This window comes from Pan paniscus, chromosome 4, assembly GCF_029289425.2.
Source record: "Pan paniscus chromosome 4, NHGRI_mPanPan1-v2.0_pri, whole genome shotgun sequence".
Lineage (NCBI taxonomy): Eukaryota > Metazoa > Chordata > Mammalia > Primates > Hominidae > Pan > Pan paniscus.
Genome location: NC_073253.2, coordinates 98,823,215 through 98,846,910, shown reverse-complemented (window position 1 = coordinate 98,846,910; position 23,696 = coordinate 98,823,215). Strand labels below are relative to the sequence as shown.

The 23,696-nt window shown below is 34.3% G+C and overlaps 1 protein-coding gene across 5 annotated transcripts; it reads left to right on the top strand.

The window, feature by feature from the left end:
• Positions 1-123: 123 nt before the first annotated feature.
• On the top strand, positions 124-14,100 carry NUDT12 (nudix hydrolase 12). Of its 5 annotated transcripts, none has more exons than XM_057302319.2 (7): positions 124-264; positions 2,708-2,865; positions 3,494-4,083; positions 6,853-7,020; positions 8,098-8,211; positions 10,534-10,733; positions 11,980-14,100. In XM_057302319.2, the coding sequence occupies exons 2-7, from the start codon at positions 2,714-2,716 to the stop codon at positions 12,088-12,090; spliced, it is 1,335 nt and encodes a 444-aa protein (XP_057158302.1). In that variant the 5' UTR covers positions 124-264; positions 2,708-2,713; the 3' UTR covers positions 12,091-14,100. The 5 variants fall into 5 exon arrangements, with proteins under 5 accessions (XP_057158302.1, XP_003828356.3, XP_008951926.3 ...); XM_003828308.6 differs by having other exon boundaries at positions 125-264; positions 2,708-2,919; XM_008953678.6 differs by having other exon boundaries at positions 132-264; positions 2,712-2,919.
• Positions 14,101-23,696: the final 9,596 nt, after the last annotated feature.

Genomic DNA, 23,696 nt, shown 5'->3' with positions numbered 1-23,696 from the left:
CCTTCATTCAGCGCCAATCCTTTAGACCGCGATCTCTCCCGCGCCGGCTCCCAAACACTTCCACCCGCAATCTCCACCCCTTCTCACTTGCGCACAACCTGTGGGCTTCAAACTACATCTCCCATAAAACCGCGGGAAGGCCCCCCTCCCGCCCCCGGATCTCCACCGGAAGTCGGGAAGGCTGCATCCGGCTCCAGGAAAAGCGAGTGGGATATCCCAATCTTTGGACTGCATCGTGGTTGCCTCTACTGTGGTCACCTTTGGGTTAGTAGAAGCAGTGGGGAGTTAGTCGTCTCATTGCCTCCTCTGGGGGCGGTGACCACTTCCCTGGGCTCTTTGGTTCCCGCGCTGCCCTGCGTGGCCCTGCTGAGTTGTGTGGCGCAGCCTCGTAGTGGTTTGGTGGGCGCAGGCGCGGGAGCCACGGACGCATTTGCAGGGGCTCCCGGGACAGGGCGGAGGCGCAGGCGGTACTGAGGTCGTAGAGTTTCCTGCCCAAGCTGAGATGGGGAAAAGGAAGCGCTACTTAGGGTGTGATTTCACCTCGAAAGAAGGAATCTCACAGTAGTGGCAAGAAAGTAAAATATCTCAAGGCATTTTACCATTTTCAGAGACCGTGCACGGGTGGCACTTAATTGGTCTTGAGTGCCCAGGGAGTGGATGAAATTCGTTAATTGATGGTCAGTGATTTCAGTGACAGAGCGATATTTAAGGTCCTGTCCTGTCCCATTCGGTCTGTGTGAGCATGCGGAAGTCATGGGCCCCGGGTTACATGTCAGTAAAAGTGGATGTTGGTTTGTTAAAAATTTATGTCCCTTTAAATCTAATATTCTTTTAAATGATTTCTCGGAATAGTCCTTGAGCTTCTTGGAAAACAAGGGCAGCACTTTATTCTGCCTTCAAATCTTTACCTTCTATAACCTGTCAATGAGAATTGAAAAAGTAAATCAAACAGTAGAATTGGGTGTTAGACTTTATGTGCTTCTCTGGAATGAATAATGGTACTATTTCTAGATGGCTTTTCTGCTGAGAAAGCTAGAGGGAAAAGTGTACACTTTCCACTTCCCATCTCCACAGAATAGCATATGCATAAGCATTGCCCTGGAGGTAGTGAATGACGCTGTATTTTTGAAGGACAATTTTGCAGTTACCTGGCGCGGCCTGTGAGAATGTGAGGGAGTGACGGTGACCCCAGAACATGAGACAGTGAAATATTATTCAAACTAAACGTAGCTGAAAAAACTATAGTATGGGTTTTTGGAAAATAAACTTAAGAGAAAGACAATTTGGAAGGGAGATCAGTACAGGAGCTGTACAGCAGTGCTTCAAAATAAAGTCCTGAAAAGTTGTAGCTTTTGTTATGCATAGTATTTTTAACGTATTTAGAAATTTCAATATGAAAGGAACAGCGAAGTAAATTCTAGAATCAATCAAAAATTATTCTGTCATGTAGATATTACATCTGGTAATTTAATTTCTAAACAGATTTCCACTGTTAGGTTTCATCCAAGTGTTTCCATGACTGTGAGCAGTTTTAACCTATTTATAAGTAGCAGAAAGACACAAATAGGAAAGGTGAACAGCTCCAAAATGAGACAATTAATCTTTACTCCTTGTTTTCCCTGAATTTTCTTCATACTATTCCTGCTATGCAATTCATCAGCCAGATCGCCCTTTCAGAACCCAGGAGACAGCAGCTATCAAAAACTATGGGCTATAACCTGTCTTTTTAGCTTAAAAATCTTATTGCTTAGAATGATAGAAATGTTAGAATCCCAAATCTTTTCTTAATAGCATTTCATAGAAAGAAGAATTATACCTTAAAAAAAATACTTTGAGAAGTTCACAGACAGTTGAATCATGAACCATTTTCACCATCCCCTGCCGCCAAAAAAAAAAAAGACAAAAAAAGCTCAGTTTGTGCTCTATCATCTGCAGTCCATGATTAGGCAATATTTAAGAGTATGGAACAATTATTTCGGGGTTTTTTACCCCACTGAAACAAAAAGGTGACAAAGCAGATAAAGTTAATGAGTTTTAAAAGCTGCTCTGATTCAACTACAACAAAGTGACCAACAGAACTGTCCAATAATAGAACCAAAAATATATGATCATCTGATTTGTGACAATATTTGTCTCAGTGTAGTAGGACAAAGATGTTAATTTCAAGAATAATGCGGAGTAATATGGATTATGCATTGGGTAAAAAAGTATCTTGACCCCTACCTCATGCCATGAACAAAAATAGATCCTAGATGGATTACAGAATTAATTGTGCAAGGTCAAACAATAAACTGTTTTCCTGTGAAACTTAGAAAGTCTCTGCCTTTACTTCCATCTGTTTTAATGCTCTCCCCCTCATGTCCCCACCCCATCGTGAAGTCCCCTCTGGTCTACCCTAAATACCTCCTCCTTATGTAATATGTTACCTGGTTCCCCCTCCCAAGGATATGGCCCCCTCGTCTGTACTGTCAGAGCTCTTTATTCATTATTTTGTGTAACTCCCATGGGCATATAAATTGCGTTGCATTTTATAATTCTAAACTGATAACATTTTGAAATTGAAATGTATGCTGTTTAAGGATTGCCTGTTGAATAGTATGTTGCCTTGGAAACCATTGCTATTATTCTATTGCTATTTATCAATATTGTTCATTGATAAAAAAGCAGTTGCAAATAAGCTTTTTCCCCTGATTTTCCTTCTTTTAAGGAAGAAATGTCTTCTGTAAAAAGAAGTCCGAAGCAAGAAATAGTTACTCAGTTTCACTGTTCAGCTGCTGAAGGAGATATTGCCAAGTTAACAGGAATACTCAGTCATTCTCCATCTCTTCTCAATGAAACTTCTGAAAATGGCTGGACTGCTTTAATGTATGCGGCAAGGAATGGGCACCCAGAGATTGTCCAATTTCTGCTTGAGAAAGGGTAAACATTTTAGGCTGTACCACCTGAAAGGGTTTGTGGTTTAATTTATTTGTTACATATTTACTTTAAAATTTTGCTTGTTTCCATATTTATATTGTTGAACTACTAAATAACTCATTGGCTAATTTATGTAAAAATGTAGCACAATTATTCTAACTTAAAACTTTGTAACCTTTTTCACTGAGAAATTATTTCTTTATAGCAAAGCAAATTTATGAGGAGTCTAATTATAAATTTTCCTCCCAAATAGAAAATGCAGATCTCACTATGACTACCAAGGACTTCTTGTAGAATTTTGGTATCTCTTTATAGTGCATAAAGCTTAATACTGTTTTATTTTGTGAGTAATTATCCAGAAAGTGTAAGTATCCACTGTCTCTAACTTTTTGTCATTTATGATTGTTCTTTTAACCTTCCCAGTAGTAAACTATGTAACAAAAGAAAAAAAATCTATGTAATCATTAAAAAGAAGGACTTTAATATGTATCTGGAAATATTTTATTGAAATAAATACAGGAGAAAGTGTTTACTTCCTATTTTACTTTTTCTCCCCAATTTTTTCTTCCATCTATAGGTGTGACAGATCAATTGTCAATAAATCAAGGCAGACTGCACTGGATATTGCTGTATTTTGGGGTTATAAGCATATAGCTAATTTACTAGCTACTGCTAAAGGTGGGAAGAAGCCTTGGTTCCTAACGAATGAAGTGGAAGAATGTGAAAATTATTTTAGCAAAACACTACTGGACCGGAAAAGTGAAAAGAGAAATAATTCTGACTGGCTGCTAGCTAAAGAAAGCCATCCAGCCACAGTTTTTATTCTTTTCTCAGATTTAAATCCCTTGGTTACTCTAGGTGGCAATAAAGAAAGTTTCCAACAGCCAGAAGTTAGGCTTTGTCAGCTGAACTACACAGATATAAAGGATTATTTGGCCCAGCCTGAGAAGATCACCTTGATTTTTCTTGGAGTAGAACTTGAAATAAAAGACAAGCTACTTAATTATGCTGGTGAAGTCCCGAGAGAGGAGGAAGATGGATTGGTTGCCTGGTTTGCTCTAGGTATAGATCCTATTGCTGCTGAAGAATTCAAGCAAAGACATGAAAATTGTTACTTTCTTCATCCTCCTATGCCAGCCCTTCTGCAATTGAAAGAAAAAGAAGCTGGTAAGAAATGAATGCTACTTTTCATTGGTAAAATCTGGTTTTTAGAATTGAGTTGGAGTTGTATGTATTTGTACTTTCCAGGGGCACTCTTTTTCCAGTAAGCAGTGAAATTAGACTGTCTTCATCAGAAACCTCTTAAAGTTCTCACCCTAGGGGACTACTCTCCTGGGCAGTTAGTAGTTCTAATCAGCCCAGACTGATTTCCTGAGAATTAACCCTGGTGCATGATGATCTCATTTGATTCTTCATTGAATAATTCTTAGTTCCTGCTACATGTAGAACATGATGGCAAAGACCTTGACTGTTTTGTTTTGTATTCTGTTGATGGGGCTTTTTATGGCATGGTAAGAAATTGGGGTTTGATTCTAAAGCCATTTAAATGTAACCTAATCTGCGTTTAAAATATTTTTTTAAAAAAAACACTGCACACTGGCTGCATCATAGAGCATAAATTGTACACATGTAAGTAAGTAAGTGTGAAAGTTGGGAGTCTTGTTAAGAGGGAATTGAGTATTACAGGTGCCCAAGTAAGAGACTGCAATGGCTTGAGTTAGAATGGAGGCAGTGGAGATGGAGACAAAGGGAGAATCTGAGGTATTCTCGAGGTAGAAGGGATAGGGCTTGATCTGTAGGTTGAGACCCTTATAAGTGAGAGATGGTGGTAATATGGCATGAATTAAGGTACTGATAGTAGAAATGGAGGAAAGAGGGTATATGCAATATAAAGTTTGGAGAGAAAATCACTGGTCTTTGCTATTGAATTGGATATGGGATATATAATAATGAAGGAAAAGATTAAGAATGACTGCTAGGCTAGAGACTTTAATAATTTGGTATATAGTGATACCATTTCTCAATAATATAGGATGATGGGTAGAGCAAGAAAGCAGGACAGACTTGGATTTAAAAAATCAAGATTTTACTTTTGGGCATACTAAGTTTTAGAAATGGACATTACAATCAGATGTCTGAACTGGAAATACCCATATGGCAGTCATCAACACACAGATACTTAAATCCCAAAAAACTACTGAGATTACTTGGAGAGTTGAGAGGAAGAAAGAAAAACTCAGAATAAGACCTGAATCCCCCTAAATTTAAAGGTAAGCTGCAAGCAGGAGAGCCATCAAAGGAGTTGGAAACAGTGTGGCCATGAGGTAGGAAGAGAGCAAGAGGCCTCAGGGAAACCAAGACAGCAGAGTATTTCCAGGAGGGAGTGGTCAAATGTATTGAATGCTGTTATGAACTTGAGTAAGATGAAGGCAAAGTGGTTTTTTTGTTTTGTTTTGTTTTGTTTTTTAAAGAATCTTTGTCTTTGGTAATATGAAGCTATTGATGAACTTGACAAGAGAAACGTCAGTGGAGTGAAAGGAACAGAAACCAGATTATGGTAGACTGATGAGTTACTGGCAAGTTAGGAATAGGTCACTTGTCAGTGACCACCTTCCCTTAGGTGATAGAGGTCCTTCCAGAGACTGCTTAAATATCTCCTCCTCAACATCTGGTGTGGTATGTTTTATTCTCCACACCTGTGGAGAAATCATCAAACTTTTTTAAGAAAATTTATTTTCTTTAGACATATATATATATATCATTTTAAGATCAAAAAGATCTGATAAATGAGCTAGTTGCTTGCTTTTTTCCCTTGTAGGAAAACTGAGGCCTTTTAACTCACTTGCTCTATAAGTTTACACAGTTACTTAACTTTTCTGCAACTCAGTTTACTCCTAAAGAAAATGATAATAATAGTACCTATCTTCTTTAGGGTTGCTCTAAACATTAAATAATCTATATAAAATTCCTTGCATGATGCTTGGCACATTGTAAGTACTCAATAAATGTTAGCTTTTCTTATTGTGATGATTCTGAAATAATGTAAATACCCTAGTGTAAGTTACATATTACAAGGTTACGTAGCAGGCAAAAACGTAATGTTGTCTGTTCGTTACGACTGTTTTATTTTTCCCAGTTTAAACTATGTTAGAATTTTTGTTATTATTTTGTTCATTTCAAAAATCTGTAGACCAAATAATGTATTTTAGGGAGGGTAACTTTGTCAAGCATTTAACATATAGCATTTCTAGTCTTATTGCCTCAACTGTAATATTTCTGGCCAGGCCATATTAACTTTTTTTGAACTACCAGAGTAAACCTATAGCTAAAGTGTATATATTTTAAGATTTATCCTATTAGGCATTTTTTGGTAAACAAGGTTAACCATGAATGTAGTAAATGCAGTGTGTTTTATACTGTGTACATGCAGTCTCCACTTGAAAACAGGTTGTGTTCCACATGGCTTGGACCATCAATGGCATCGTCACCAAGAGAGTGGTGATAGCCTCCTACAGTTTCCTAGTAATATTTCCTTTAGAGTACAAATCTCACTTAAGAACTGACTTTGTGGTATATTTTTATTAAAATCACTATTGTAAAATCACTGTTTGTAAACTTACTCTATACTAGAATCATGAATACCCCAAATTTTAAAATCACCTACAGTAAAAGCCTGATCTAATATAGAATGTAAGATAGATGTTAGTATGTCTATCTTATATGAAAGTTATATTTTATTCAAACAAAAAAATCTAATTTTTGTAATCCAGAAAATTAAATCTTTTACTTTAAAAGAAAAATACGCATTATAAAAATAGAAATACTAAAACCCCTGATCACACAGCTATTCTTATTGTAGCTTGAGAACATTTTACTTATATATTGATTTTAATTTCTTACAGAATTAAAATTTTTGTGCTTTTCTTTTTTTTGAAGGGGTTGTAGCTCAAGCAAGATCTGTTCTTGCCTGGCACAGTCGACACAAGTTTTGCCCAACCTGTGGAAATGCAACTAAAATTGAAGAAGGTGGCTATAAGAGACTATGTTTAAAAGAAGACTGTCCTAGTCTCAATGGCGTCCATAATACCTCATACCCAAGAGTTGGTAAGCCCTTTATTTTATATCTCAGCCACCTGGATCTTGGCGAATAAGATATTTTGGAAAGAGAAAATTTGTGAGGAGTTAAAGAGTTTTCCTTTTTATGGAAAACATGTCTAACCATTAAGAATGTGTTAAAGTGTTACATACTTTCATGATTTTTAAGTAAAAAACATGGTACATCAATAGCCATTTCTTAACTTTGGGTTACTCACTATAATTTGATATGTTATGATACATGATTTCAAAAGCCAACCAATTTGGCTCTACTTAGTGGAGAAAAAGCCCCACTAAGTACAATTTATTGCCTGTTTGAGGCATTACTAAAGCAGTACAGCCTGGCCCTAGCTTTTCATTACTGTTAATGTCTGCCTGTATTCTCTCTTCTAATTGCTGCCTTGAGTCTGCTGTAGGTTTGGAAATCTGGTAACCCAGACCTTTAAAACTATGTAAAAGAAGAATAGATAGGCACAGCAATACCTGAGGAGGCCTCTGGGGAGAAAAATACATGGCTTAGTGACATCTGTTTTTGTTGCTCAAGAGCCTTTTACATTTAATTCCTAGTTCTTAGCCATGATATAGTGAGAAGAATTTGCTGAATTAGTAACTTCTAGAGAGATGAACTGTTATTTAAATTTTATTTAATGACTTTAATCATAGAATCACATTAGCTTTTAAAAACACTTTGTTAAGAGTTAGGATGGAAGAGGGAAATTAACTATTTACCGTGGTAAAATTTGAATTTTCCTTATTTCCATGTATTAACTACTCAAATTTTTTTCTCATTGAAAAGTAATAATACACCTAACATCCATAAGTACAGAATAAATGTTGCTGTTAAGATTGGGGGAAGAAGGACAAAAATGGTCTTCCTTTAGCTTACTGACAGTATTCTATACAATTTCCCTGAGATATTCTATTATCAGCTACATTAGGGCAGAAAGAAGCAATCTCTTACAACCAGACAAGAGTTCTATCCCTATAGGAGATATACCTTTATATTATCCTATCAGACAGTGTTTGTACAATGAATCTAAATTCGTTTTTCCTGCCATTCATGTATCTGATTTTTTTTTTCAACAGATCCAGTAGTGATCATGCAAGTTATTCATCCAGATGGGACCAAATGCCTTTTAGGCAGGCAGAAAAGATTTCCCCCAGGCATGTTTACTTGCCTTGCTGGATTTATTGAGCCTGGTAAGCCATTTCTTAATAATTTATATTTAATTTATAATTTCAAAATACAAAGTTTAGGTAACATTTGAGAAATAATCTCTGATAAATAATCATGTTATAAAACTCGGTTATTTTAAGGTATTTTAAAAATGATACAATTTTAATAATATAAACATGTAATGCTCATGTTTTATATGAGAATTATATAAATTACTTTTCCTAGTAATTTGGTCTGCTTTGTTAAAAATTCAGTATTTGCTCTTTGATATGTTGCTCTTGACCCAGGTATCTAGGTTCCACCTCATTTCCTTCTGTACTAGACTCAACTGTTACCTTTTCAAAGAGGCCTTGCTTGATTGCCCCAGATACATTAGTTAGCCCCCATACCCTGCATTCACAATCCCTATCATCCTTCCTGATTTTTCCCTATGGCACTCATCATCACCTAATACCGTATGTATGTATGTATGTACTTACTAATTTATTATCTGCTGTTTCAAGAATATAAGTTTCATAAGCACAGGGACTTTATTTTATCCACTGCTGTATCTGAAACCCTCATAGCACATTCCTGTAGCACATGTAGTAGAAAGTCAGTAAATGTTTGTGGAGTGAATGAATACATCTAATTAATACGTTTTATCTCAATTTCAATTTCCAATATTTGCATTGCTAGATAATAACAGTAAACATATAGTATCAGGCTGTGTTTTGGAGGAGGATCATATCATATATATAAAACAGTATCAGGCTATGTTTTATATATATTTTTTGTATGATCCTCATACAACCTTATAAAATACACTATTACAGTGATTTTGCAGGTAGGGGCACTAAGGCATAGGGATTAAATAATTTGCTCAAGATCAAACACCTAATAAGTGATAAGGAAGAGATTTAAGCCTGGGCATGTTGGTTTCTGAGTTCTTGCTCCAAATCACTATGCTGTCTTTAGTAGTTCTAGGTCATTGTCTTAACTGCTGGGTAGTAATCCATTCATGGATATTCCACTATTTATCCATTCTGCTGATTGGACATTTAGTTTATTTTAAAGTTCTTATTACAAACAGCACTGCAATTAATATTTTTATACTTCTCCTTGTGCACATTTGCAAGAGTTATCTAGGTTATATACATAGAGTAGCACCACCAGCTCATGTGATATGCGCATCTTAACCTTTTCTGTATATTGCCAAGTTGTCTCTGAAGTGTTTCTGCCAATTTACACTTCCTCCAGCAGAACATGAAACGTTCCATTATTCCACATCTTCACCAAGTTAGGATTTTCAGACTTTTAAATTTGTCATTCTGAGGAGTGAATGAAATCGTATCTCGTTTTCATTTTCATTTTCTTGCCTATGGAACATCTTTTTTCAAATGTGTATTAGGCATTCAGTTTTCTTTTCTCTGAATTTTAGATGTTTATCTTTTACCTAGTTTTGTTTTCATTGTTCATCCTTTTTTATTCATTTTAAGAATTCTTAAACATGTAGCATATGCTAATCTTTTGTTAGTTATGGTTTTGCAAATACCTTACGCTAGTCTATAATTATATTTTTACTATGTGTGTTCTTTTGATTATTATAAGTTAATTTTCGTGTAGGAAATTTATCAATCTATTTGAAATAGAAAGCTATATTTAAAATATATTTTGCTAAATATAGCAATATTTAGCAAAATGTTTCTAAACTTCCAGATTTTACTTAGAAATGATTTTACTTAGAAACAATTTCCCCTATTCTAATTCTTAATTCCAACAAATTAGAAATATAAAGTACATTTATAGGCATCACTTATCATAGCAGAGTCAGCAGTCATCTAGAGGAAAATAATTGCTTAGAAAAAGTATTAAATTTCATCTTATGTAGTTTGTAATCTTTTAATGACCTGAAAAGAGTTACCTGCAATAATTGTTTGACAACATAATAAAAAAAAGTTTCAGAATTTTAGTGTGAAAGAGCTATTTGTAAAAATCATGTAATTTATAACTATTTCGTGGACAATATATACATGAGATAAGATATCAAGTGTTTGCATAGTGTTTAACCAATATCAGGTATTGGATATTTTTAGATGGTATCATTATTTTTAAAATGTAACTGACAAATTTGTACCTTAAAAAAAACGAAAAGTTTATTGTTGGCATTTTGATATTCTATATATGGTCATGTACTTTAAAAAAATTATGTTTTCTTCAATTACAGTCTAGTTTTAGGCTTCTGCTTTCTGATTATTTGCATTGGGTTTCTGTCCAAAGTGATTTCCAGATGTTTGAACCATTCAGGACACAAAGTGTCCCGGGCATGTTCATCAGCAACTTGTTCTTTTGCTCCATTTCATTAGGAGAGACAATAGAAGATGCTGTTAGGAGAGAAGTAGAAGAGGAAAGTGGAGTCAAAGTTGGCCATGTTCAGTATGTCGCTTGTCAACCATGGCCAATGCCTTCCTCCTTAATGATTGGTTGCTTAGCTCTGGCAGTGTCTACAGAAATTAAAGTTGACAAGAATGAAATAGAGGATGCCCGCTGGTTCACTAGAGAACAGGTAAAGTTCAATTTAATTTCCTTCTTCTATTGATTGTTCCCTGACTGTATTGGTTTGGTCACAGAGCAAGGATGCATATTTTCAGCAAGTTGAATGATGCCTTTGGCCCTCTCATTATGCATGGATTACATGGTAATTAGTAATTCCATACAGGAGGAGTATATTTCACTAATGTGATCTATATTAACTTACTCTATGAGATTTTTCTAGTAGAGATGATTCTGTACCATTTCAAATTTCAGATTCCATTCCTTCACATCAATAATAATACCTATCAGTGGGTTTAGATAAACATTAATTCATAGATGAGAAACAGGAATATTCTTAGACATTTTATATTTTAATTTATAACATTAAAACAAGTAGCTCTCAAAAAACATCAGTGAGTGCTTAAAATTTTCAGAAAGTTTTTATTCATTTTAAAATGTACTTAAGGACAAGAATGACATAACTGTATAATAAACATACACTTAAAATAACTTTTTAAAATGTCATTCCTAAATAATATATTAAAAGATAAATTACTCATCTGACCTGAAATTCTTTCTGACTTTGCCTGCATAAAATTAATTTTATTCTATGCTTAATCCTAAAAGATGGAAATTAGATTATTGCTTATGAATTTTATAAAAAAGAATCTGTTTCAAAAGTTGGCTTTGCTTAGAAATTAAGTGTGGAGCGTACATTTTGCTTTTTCGTGATGTCATTTTCATAAGGGAATGTGTCTTTCTGGAACATTTAAAAAACTGAATCACTTACTCAGTGAAGCAATTAAAAATGCTGTCCTAAATTTTGCATGTTGAGGCTGGGCATGGTGGCTTATACCTATAATCCCAGAACTTTGGAAGGCCAAGGCAGGAAGCTTGATTGAGCCCAGGAGTTTGAGACTAGCCTGGGCAACATAGGGAGACCCTGTCTCTACAGATAATTTTTAAAAAGTTAGCCAGGTGCACCTATGGTACCAGCTACTTGGGAGGCTGAGGCAGGAGGATCGCCTGAGCCCAGGAAGTCAAAGCTGCAGTGAGCCATGATCGCACCACTGCAACTCCAGTCTGGGTGGCAGAGTGCAAGACCTTGTTTCCAAAAAAAAAAAAAACTTTGCATGTAAATATGGATGTTGTCACTTTCTACTGTTGTTATTCACTGTAAAACTCATCACATTTTAATTGAATTATGTAAGCATGGGAATAGTATTTAAATATGACAGCTTTGAAATCCTAATGCATTCTATTATGGTGTGTTTTAGGTCCTGGATGTTCTGACCAAAGGGAAGCAGCAGGCATTCTTTGTGCCACCAAGCCGAGCTATTGCACATCAATTAATCAAACACTGGATTAGAATAAATCCTAATCTCTAAATCTAAGAACTAAGCTTTGAGTATTATTTAATAATTTCTAATAACACTCATTCCTCAAGTGATATTAGAGATTATTCAGTATTCTTGAGAGTGTCACAACACAAAATACGATGTTGGGTTTTCAAAATATTTTCAAAATGTTCTTCTGTCTTAATCACAAATTCATATTTTTACACATTTTTACAATATTGCCTCAGATTAGGTTAAATTTGGGTCAGTCTTCTCTGAACTTTTTCTCTCTTGGTTTCTTTTCTTCCGTCACAGTTTTATCTCACAAAACCATTTTTCTAATAAGAGAAAATCATGTTGGAAAGATGTTCTAGAAATGTGCATAAATTTCAGTGCCTCTTGTAAGCATTAAACTGATGACGAAGAAAGTTCCTGATTTGAGAAATGAAACAAAGTAATTTTAATGAATTTTTAACTTGTATTAGCTTGAGTTAGCTGGCATTAATTTTTTAGTCCTTTTGTTACCTTTAAGTTGTCAATATATGGTTTTTGTTCATCTCCCCATTGCAGTCCCACTTGCTCTTTCCTGGGAGTTCCATTGTTCTGGCAGTGGAGGTGTTATAGTGTCGCCACTCGTCCAATTTGACCAGTGTTAAGAATTTTCTAATTTAATAATTTAATAGTGATCTCAATACCACACCCTCATGGAAGGAGAAAAGCATACTATTATATCTGGGACCTCTCTTTTAGACCTAAAATTAATTAACATATCTACTTATATGTTACTTATACCTAAAGCTGTTATTAAGACAAACCAAGATTCTCTGCTTTTGCACTGAAATTAAACTTGAAAGGAATTGTCCTCAAAGGTCGGATATTAAATAAGTCCCAGGCAGATTTACATATTTAATTTAAAACATTGGCTTTATTTCATTTTGTGATGAGTGATGTATCTGTGTTAGCAAAAAATTGTATAATCATTACCAATACTATTTATTATGCTTAAATATATCTAGGCTTTGACCTTATTCCAACACATTCTAAGAAGCCTTGACAAAATAAGTATATTTTAGAGCTGAATCAGTAAGATTCTAGAGAGAGCAAAACATAGTAGTTCACAATTTTGCAACATAGAAAGTCACATTTTGAAAGGCTATTTTGAAATTGATTTAATAGCTATTATAGTTTATGAATATCAAAATTTGTATAATTTGCATCTTTACTAATGTATGCTAGAGCTAGAAGAGACCTTAAGGATAATATATGAAATTAGCTTTCCTTATTTTATAGATAAGGAAAAAGAAATTGTGAAAGGTGAATTTACCTAATTAGTGAAAGTTACATAACTAATTACAACAGTCTGTACTGTATAATGCAGAGGACGATTCTCCCTGTAAAAGGAACTAGAAGCTATTACTAAAAATATATATAGACAAAATTAAAAGAAGGAATGATAAGAATAAATTTAATTTACCAAATATTGTTAATTAAAATTTTAGATACTTAACATTTATTTAACTTAAATAAAAGATAACTGTCAGATAAAACTTTATTTTACTAATGAGCAGTGATTTTCTTAGGAATTGATGAAGGCTTATTGGTATCAAGAATTTAAACCAAATTAAAACTGACACAGGACATTTAGATACATAATAAAATTCGAGCTACATAAGTATATGGAAAATAATGTACCTTGATTATTATGAAATAGAGCATCTTGAAATTCAGTTTTACTCTAAATGTACTTTTAATACTTGCAGATTCTAAGATTACATTGTAAAATTCCAGGTTTTCATAATGTTAAAATAGGAAAGTAGAATATAAAGTATCAACAAGTGTAGTTATACATTTTGTTTTGGATATTTAATCCTTACTTGGGAAAAAATCAGCATCTAAGTAAATTATTATTTTAATAAGAACTCTTAAATTGCCAACCTCTGAGAGGTGAAAAGCTATGTAAATAGAAGGAATGGCCAATTCAAAAGAATAATAGATGTGATAGTGCCGTGAATGTATTCTACTGGAAATGAATGTAATAATACATTAAATTTTTAAAATCTATTTTGTTTTTTGTGTGTGCGTTTAACATGTTTTGACAAGTGTCCTGAAAAATGAGAAAAGCTGGATTTCAGTCGTTAACCTGTTTCGAATTGATAATGTACAAGAAATGCAAAAGCCTTTTTAAAAGTGTCTGTGTTTGGGAGACTTAAAACTTCGATTTGAATCTTAAAGTATAGTTTGGGGTCAAATACAAACAGACTTACATATATACATACATATATAAAGTCAATAATTTTTGCTCTTCAGGTTTAAAGCGATATATCTAATTTTTATTACTTGTCTAATACTGCTAATTGTTGGATTTTGATATTTTCACATGTTGATGGAACATGAAGAGTTAGAAGCCCACATATTTTATTTAGTTGGAAAAATGAGAAATTCTTTTAAAGACCCAATTAGGGATTTGGCTGAAGACAGAAAATAATACGATAACAAAGGGAGAGACCAAGATGGAAGGAGGAAGAATAAGTTTGTTAATAAGCCAAATAAATCCCACATAACAACAATAGATAGCTGGTCCTGGAACTGTGTTGCTAATGTGGATACAACAAAATATTAGGTGAAGATGTTCTATAAAACAAATCCATTAATTATTTAGAGTAAAATTTTCACAGTGCAAATTTTATTAGGGCTGAGACCAGTTATTAGGTTCTGAGAGAGAGAGAGGGAGGGAGGGAGAGAGAGGGAGAAGGAGAAAGAGACAGAGAGAGATGCGTGGTGGGTATTGAGTGAAATTTGTGTATTTATTGAGTTTAAAAGGGGCTGTTATCTCTATTAGAAAAAAAAAATATGTAGGACAAAATAAATCCAATGTGCAAAATTAGGAGTTTCTATCTTCAAATATATAAGATCTAGGTCCTGAGGCAAAGCAAGAGTAGTTGCCAAGAGGTTGGAAAAGGCAGGGAAGTTTGATATTCTGTGCAGATCCGGGAGGGTGCTTGATAAAGTAGGGGCAGATGCTTGAGAGCTTTAAGCCCACAGGAGCAGATGAGACAGGCTGTATTTTGGGGCAGGGGTAATAATGCTGCCAAGTACCTGCATCTTCAAAATGAGTCATTGATTAGAGGAATTACTTGTGAACATAAACTAAATACTAAAAAATATTTTTTTTCCTACACTATACCCTACCATCCTTCCAGGACAATCAGGATAGAATTCAAAAGAATTTCTGAAAGAGGGAGTGAATTTTATTATATATGATAGATTTTCAAATAATTCCATTTATTTGCCCAAAACGAGAAATGGTCAAAAGGAAGGTCATTTAAATAATAAGGATGGCATAGGGAAAACAGGTAATCAGCAACCTGAATTCTTGTTTGAGAAAATAATGAATTTTCAACTATAGGATGAATATTTGGGCATGTTAATTGGCCTAAGAGGCAAATTACTCATTCTATTTTTACTGAAGGATATCCATATATATAGTTGTATTCATTGATGGAAGTGACACTTTTAACTTTATTTCTTCAAGACTACTCCTTTTTTTTTTCTTGCTAAGCAGTCAAAGCCATAGCACCAGACAACAAATACTCCTCCTTTTTGCAACTCCTGGTATAGTGATAACTCTCCAGAATAGTGGGTCAGATGTGAAATTTTAAACAGATTTTAAGTTGGGGGAGGGGAGGAAACTTTCTTCTAATGGAAACATTTTTCTTTCTAACTAGAAGTCTGATAAGAGACAGACAAACTCAGCATAAAGAATGAAAAAATGCCCTGGCTTTCCATTCCTGGCTCATGGGAACTATACCAGACAAACTCTTTGCCTCACCTGTGGAGGATTAAGAACATTCTTCTAACCACTTAACTTGTGAGGAGGTTTTATTTTTAGTAATGTGGAAGTTCCACCCAGCAGTAGAAATTGAAAATGGTACTCTTGTTTATTTTAGAACAGAGTAAGTGGACAGCTGATCTAGTCTGAAGTTTTATTTTTGTTTACTTTTATCCTGCCCATTTCACTCTAGCCTGAAATCATCTGTTGGAGCAGTGTGATGTTCCGAACATCTCAGTAGAGTACTTTATAAATATTTGTTACTACTCTTGGGTAGCAGTGAGCTGAAGTCATCTGTATCAGTGGGGATAACAATGATTTAAAATACCATTTATCCAACAGCTTTACTGCTAAGAGTTATTTTGCTTTTTTGTTAGGTTTACTTGTGTTTATGGAACAAATTTGAGTAGTACCAAGCAGTTTGGAGAATTTGGAACTCGAACTCCAAAGAAAAGATGCTCAAGGATGTGTGCAAATTCAAACCTAAGGTGCTTTGTTGGTCCCAACCATCATCCCTTCTCTGTATCATACTGAGGGCTTCCATGGGAGTGTATCCGCAGGTGGGAAGCCACTTGGAACTCTGTGTGTTCTGGGGTAACAGGAGAAAATATGCATGTATCTGTGTGGACCTCAGAGTTTTCATGGCTGTAGAAATGTCTAATAATTATTATTTCCAAAAAATACCATCTTTTTCTACAAATTACTAGGCTTGCCATACCAATCTTTTTTTTTAAGTTCCCAGCCACTTCCTACATCCTCATGAAAAATAAACACATTTTTCATTCTATTATAATGGTAAATTTATCATATAAAGAGTTTTGTTTTATACAGTGAAAATAGTACATACATTCTCCTTGTTCAGTATATCTAACATCAGTACTAATGTAATTTTTGCAAACTTAGACTTCTGGACATTATAAAAGTTATTTTTTACCTGTTGTTTACAATATATTTCTAAGAATTACAGATCTCTATTTACAACAAGCTTTTAAGGAAGTATAACTGTTTAGCTTATTCTCACAATACTAGTAATTTTTACACATGACTCTATATATAGAAGGTTGACAGTTATTTTATCCTTAACCCCATAAAATGAATATTAGTATTATTATCCCCATTTTACAGTTGGCTAAGATGGGGTAACTTCCAAAGTCATGGTGTTAATAGGACAGCCAAAGCTTAAGCCCAAATACTTTACTCCAGATCCTTTCCTTTCTTACCAGAGCTATCTTAAAGACGTTTTCTAATAACTGCATTGACAAAAGCACTTCCAGTCTCAGTTTCCTTCTTTAGTCTCCTAAATTTTGCTTATTTTTCAGGTTGAGTCTTCTCTTGTTACTCTACACATTTCTGCAGGACATTCTTTGGATCCCACATTTCTCTGTCCAACTGCCCAACACACCTGCTTAGATGTCCCAGAGCCTCCCAAATACTGCATGTCTAAAATTGAATTATCTTTCCCCAAGCATCTTCCTGATTCTATATTCCTGTATTATTATAATATTGCCTAACATGGAAGTTTGGGCACTGTTTTAATTTGTCTGCTTTATCCCTTACCCCACTCTACTCCTCAGCCGAACAATCTTAAATCTTGTCTTTTTAATGTGTTAATACTTCTTGAATCTCGATATCTCCCTCTCTTTCCCTCTCCGTCTTCTCTCTCTCCCTCTGCCACCATCCTACTTAAGATCATTCGTCTGGTTTCTGCATCAGCCTCCTACACTGGTCTCCCTACTTTCCAGTTTCACTCCCAATCAATTCTTCACACTGCAGCCAAGGAGATCTTGCTAAGGAACAATCTCATCTAGTCTTTGCCTTACTTAAAACCCTTCAAAATAATGCCCCTCACTGTCCTTGGACAAAGGAAAAGTCTGATTTCCTTAGCATGGCAATTTACCTCTTCCGTTTCAACTTTCATCATTTTCCTTTCCTTCGACCTCTTATTATACCATGACTTATGTTCTTGCAGAGCCATAGACAAGCCTTCTAAATTTTTGTTATGCATTAACATTCATTAAGGACCACCTGAGTAATTATGGCTAATTCCATATGTTACTAGTATAAATAGAAATAATTTTTCATTTATTTAATATTCTAAACTGTACTTCTAAACTATATTTTCATTTACATATCTCATGGGATTAAAAAACTTCTATATCAGGAACTATAATACTTATCCCAGTTTTACAAATGAGTGCACTGAATCTGAGAGAAGTCAAGTCAGTTTCCCAAGGTAAACATGGGATATGGAAACCGACTGAAATTTAAGTCTTCTGAATCAAAGTCTGTTACCTCTACCATACTATATGCCATACTGCTTCTGCCCCAGTCTACTACACAAATGTAAATGAATTACCTAATATTTAGCCCAACCCATGTGAAAAGCTGAACTAGATCATCTAAGTTTTTGTTTCTGTTTGGCTTGCCTCTATTTCATCTGCACCATGTGAATGTCATAGGTGTGTTTAATAAATACCACTATCAAAATTCTGAAGCCACAAAAGCACACAGTGCATCATTGTTTACTAAAATTATATTTGAATATAAACAGACTGTTAGGAATGGTTAGGACAGATAATAGACTCGTTAAAGGATGGGTGATCATGCCTGATGCTGCTTAAGATTAAATATGCTAATCAGATTTTGGATTTAGAGAACCCAGATAAATCCAAAGTAGAGCAAGAAAAGGTACTCAAATCTTCAGCTTCTTCCTTTTCAAAAATACATACTGCATTTTACCCATGTCTCCTTCAGAACTGAGCAATTTATGAAGGCTTTACCCAGGTGAGCTGATTATACATGCTTTTTTCTTCCTTTTTGAATGCCATATTCTCTATTTTAATCCTTGCCGTTCTAAATTAGTTCCTTGGCAAAGGATAATAGCAAAGGGAATATTATTTGAATGTTATATGTGAAGACAATTTAATAACATTTCTTTCCAGTCAAAAAATATCCAACAGCTGTTTGTAACTTACTTTGTTACCAGATTGAGAGAATGGATACATCCAAAGAAAATTCTAAATAATCAATGTGTTTAGGCCTCTTTTACTTATGCTAAGAAAGACATCATGTGCACATTTGAATAAGCACCATCCATATCCTAATTTGGTTACTTCAAGTAAATTGCGCATTTGGAAAGCAAGGAAAATGCAACTGACAAGCTAGGCTTCTAAACATAATTGAAATTCATTCTGAATGCAGGAAGGGTCAGTTTCATTTCAAAGCAGTAGACCTTGTTTTGAATTCCTATATTCTGCTTTGTATCCATTGCAGCATTAGATTTGCTAATCACCAAAATGATTTTTTCATCTGGTTAAGTTAGTAGAATTTTTTCTTCATTAATTTTATACTTAATTTTACTTAAATAAATGTTTATATTTAATTGTTTTTATATTAATTACTTAAAACATTTTGATCTGATTTCATGAAAGAAGACATTTAGGACATTGAAATTTTTTCTATTACAATTGCAGTTACTCTGTGATTTAGAACAATTTCATAGGCAAAATATTCTGGCCAATATCTTTTTGTAAATAATCCCAAATCAAACTGCAAAACAGCCTATTTACAATCTTGCTTTTACTTAATCTTTACATCTGGTTATTTCAAACAAATTGTGCATTTGGAAAGCAAGATTTTTTTCAATGACAACTTACTATGATTTTTATGTAAATTAATACTTGCTATGAAAGACTCCTTTCACCATTAAGAATTCAGCCAGCTCTTTTTACCTTCCCTGTGCTCACTCAGAATTTAAATATTAGATATTTTTAAATCTCCTTTTCCTCTCGGATAATTTAAATTTTAGCTCGTTTATCTAATGTCAGATTAAAATGATGTTAAATAAGTATTCCTAAATTATATGTTTGGAAAATAAATTGAAAAATAAACCTTTATTATCTACATTTGTTTTAAGATATAATTCTTTTAGTTGCTAGCAATTGACCTTTTAATTATATGTAAAGTCATCTAACTTCTTAAAGAAATCTGTACTAATCGTGATGAAATTACAATTAGGATGCTTATAAGATAGTCTTGGTATCTTCTCTCTAGGGGAAAAAAATCATCCACTGACCAAGTTTTCAAAAAGATCTTTAAAATGACACCAGGAATTTCACTGTGTTGTTTCAGATCTTCAACTCTTACTAGATGTGACGACCCTTTCGTGGTCCCAGATTATTTTTACAAAAAGTAGAATAAAACTTCTGAATGTTATCTGATTTGTGAAGATGTACACACACTACCCAAAATCCACTGATAACTTATTCTGATCCCATGAGACTGTAGAGACCTCAGTGAATTTGAGATGGAATGGGATGTTAGCACTGATTATCTGCCCAATTTAAAACCAGTCATAAAGTGATTAAGTTAACCTGACAGATTAATTCTAAGCATAATTTCTCATTCCCTCATCATTGGCCAGACTGCAATTTACATACTTTTTTATGACAGTGGGCAAAAATACAGCACAGTCAGTGACTTAAGCTATATAAAAAGAAGGTCAGCAGGAAATAGTAAGCATAGAACATTTTTAAATAAATGCCTTTTTATTGCTTTCAAAAACATGCATTTGTTTGGATTAAGCTACAGAAATGTATTTACTTAAGTGAATAAGTAAGCATAGAAAATGTTTTAAAATGGTGATTCTAAGATTGGAGATTTCTCCTCTAAATCTTTCGATTAAAGCCCCTTTGAAGCCTTTGTATCTTGTTTGCATTAATATTCTTATCAAATTATTTTTCTGAGGTAACAGTAATTTCAGAGTAATTCAAGTTACCTTGATTTATGAACAAATAATGAGATTTAGCACTGTCCAAAGTGCCCTAAATATTGCTAACAATAATTGGCTCTTAATAATAGATAACATTGCCACTAAAATATTTTAAAGGTCATATTTATTATTTTCTTCTGAATGACTTGAAGTAGAATGAACATGCAGCCATTTCTTAGGCTACCATGAGCAAAGCACAGTTTTGCTTAGGGATAAGATATATTTTGAGTGTTTATTTTAAATATTTACTTGAGATTTTTCTTAATCTTTAGAATTTTGAACGGTGGTTATACATCAGTTTTCCTTGATTCTAGACTGGAAAGGAATGAAGATGTCACAGGGGTTCTGCTTTAAGGAATCAGAAGCTCTGGTGTCAGCAGAATTGATGAGCTCTGCCCCTGGGGAACACCAACACAACTTCATTGAAAGAGTTACAGGGATTTCATGTTTCGGAGGAATTATATACAGAGGTTTCTGTTTGAAGGTATATTCAAATACTACTTCAAACTGAGGTTTAAGGTTGAATATTTCAAAATTAGGAAGATGTCATTGAAACCCAGCAACAGTTGACGATTCAGCAATTATTAAGTCTTCAGAGAAACATAGCTCTTCTGTAACATGGTTATTGAAGTAGTGTGGCTCCACTTCAATAAGCAAAAAAAGAGACAGCATTCCTCTTTAGAAAACGCAAAGGCATTACTTATTTAATTAATAGGTAAGGAAAGTCTTGAGCAGAAAAAAAGTAGTCCCTGAGATGTATTCAATTAGCCTTTTGTGCCTATTCTTTTGCTAACTTTTACAAGGCATCTAATCATATATTTAAGTACATGTGTGTGCTTTATTTTTTCTTTCTTTATCTTAATGGAACTACACCTTCATAGTAAACTTTTTATTATTTGAAATACTTACATGTGTTAAAATGAAGTTATCACTTCTTATTGTGGACTATAATTAGTCAAAGAGGAATAATGTAAAATGTCACATAGGACTGAGTCAATTTTGAAAATGGGCTTTTCAAGATAGATTCTGAAACTCCCTGTGCTGGTCAAGGTCAGCGTAGGGGAAAACCATAATTATAGATTTCTCAGACCTAGCAATTCAAAAAATATAGAGAGTAGCTAAGGTTCTAATTGTAATTGGATAGGGTGATTTCTCTTCATACAGTGATATTTAATTCATACATCATTCTGCATGTGGGATTAGCTAAACTTCCAGTCTAATAGTCATTCTAAAGCCAGAGAGGAAATGGAGCAAAGCAAAATACAGTTCTTCAGGGATTTCTAGTCTAATAATGTCATTATGATAGTACGTAGAGTATGACTGCATCTTTAAAATCTTCTAAAGCAAGGGACGCACACCACTGCTGGAATGCACAATGGTTTGGAGTGGTGCAAGGTGAGATATTTCCTTTTTATTATTTGTTTTTAATATGTGTTAGATATATCCCAGGATTTCACCTATATTATTACCTAACATGAAGCTAAAGTAAAAAAAAATGAATAAAAAAACTATTAAGCAAATAACAGCACAGCTATTTTATGAATGTTGTAGAACTCGTGAAGGTAGTATGCAAATGACTGAAATTGGGAACAATAAAGTTGTGTTCATTCATCCAACAAATATTTATTGAATACTGTGTTTCTTCCACACATATGGAATAGGAACATATCAAAATATAAGATAGTCAAGGTCTTAGCCCTTGTGGATCCCACATTTTGGGTCATACCGCTAGTGGTTCCACAGAAGACTGGAATAACCTAAGGCTGTATACACTGAGGTGTTTTGTATATGTTTGGTGAACTCAGTAATAAAGTTCCTCTGAAGCTCATGTGGCTCAAGTCAACTGTGGAGCGGCCAGGGGTCTGGTTCAATTCCAGAATAAAGAATATGCCCTACAGATGCTGCAGCACTAAGGAGATGAGCTGATACATCCTCCATCATAAATAAGAAGATAAAACTAAATACCTCATTCATCCTGCCAAGTGCCCTCCTTCCAAACACTTCCACTACACTGTTATTCTCCATGTACTTACCAACTGTTTCAGCTCTTACAGTTGTACCCAAACTATAGGAACCCTTTGCCTCTGAGAAGCTGAATGTGAACACAGGAGAGCAAGCAATCAAAAAGACAACATGATTTGTCTTACTCCAACAGCCCTGGCCTGCTAATCTGACTTGCTAGATTTTTATCACAAGTTCCAGTTAGTACAAGATGAAAAAAGGATGTTGGTGAGCTAACACATAAGATTGATTTAGAACACAATTTGGGTAGAGCCTCTTCACACTGGGCTGAGAAAAAAATAAAAAGCAATCTATCACTGAATTTTCTTCCTAGAAGCTTGTTGATATAGAAACAGAGAATCTTAAGCCAAAACAATAAAACAAAAAATCCAAGCCTTAGTGTGTGCAGTTGAGAGAGATGAGAAATGAGATAGAATAAAGTGAAACAATTCATAGCAAGTTTCCTCAGGGCAGCCCTAGCCTAAAATCTTAAGGCTTTCAAAGATTTTTTGAATGAAGTTCCATTCTACCTATTCAGTTGGATCTGCTTCAGTGGGATTTCTAATCAAAATCACTTGGTGTGTGTATAAGGGTGTGGGAGAGTGGGCACTCATTAAAATTGCATACACCTGGATCACCAATCAGACTCTAAATCTCTAAAGTGAGGGTCAAAATCTACATTTTCACCAAGTTGCTCAGTGATTCTCAACCACATTCAAATTTGAGAATTCCTGTGCTAAACAGTAAACTCCTTGAAATTTACATTATATTTACATTTTTACATCAAGTTCAGCTCGGAACTTTAAGCCCACAGTGCACAATGCCAAATTCAAAGGCTATCTCTGTTGTTAAGTACACTGGATTTTCCCAATTTTAATTTATCATTCCATAATAAAGTGAAAGAGGAAAGGGGCTGTTCATGAAGCATGTCAGGAACAGACTCTATGTTTAACAGAGTAAAACAATGAAAATCTTTCAAAAATCTTAAGAAAATTGTTCACTTTTCAGAACCTTACCATGGTGGAGAGAGAAAGTGAAGCAGCATCTCAGGACCAT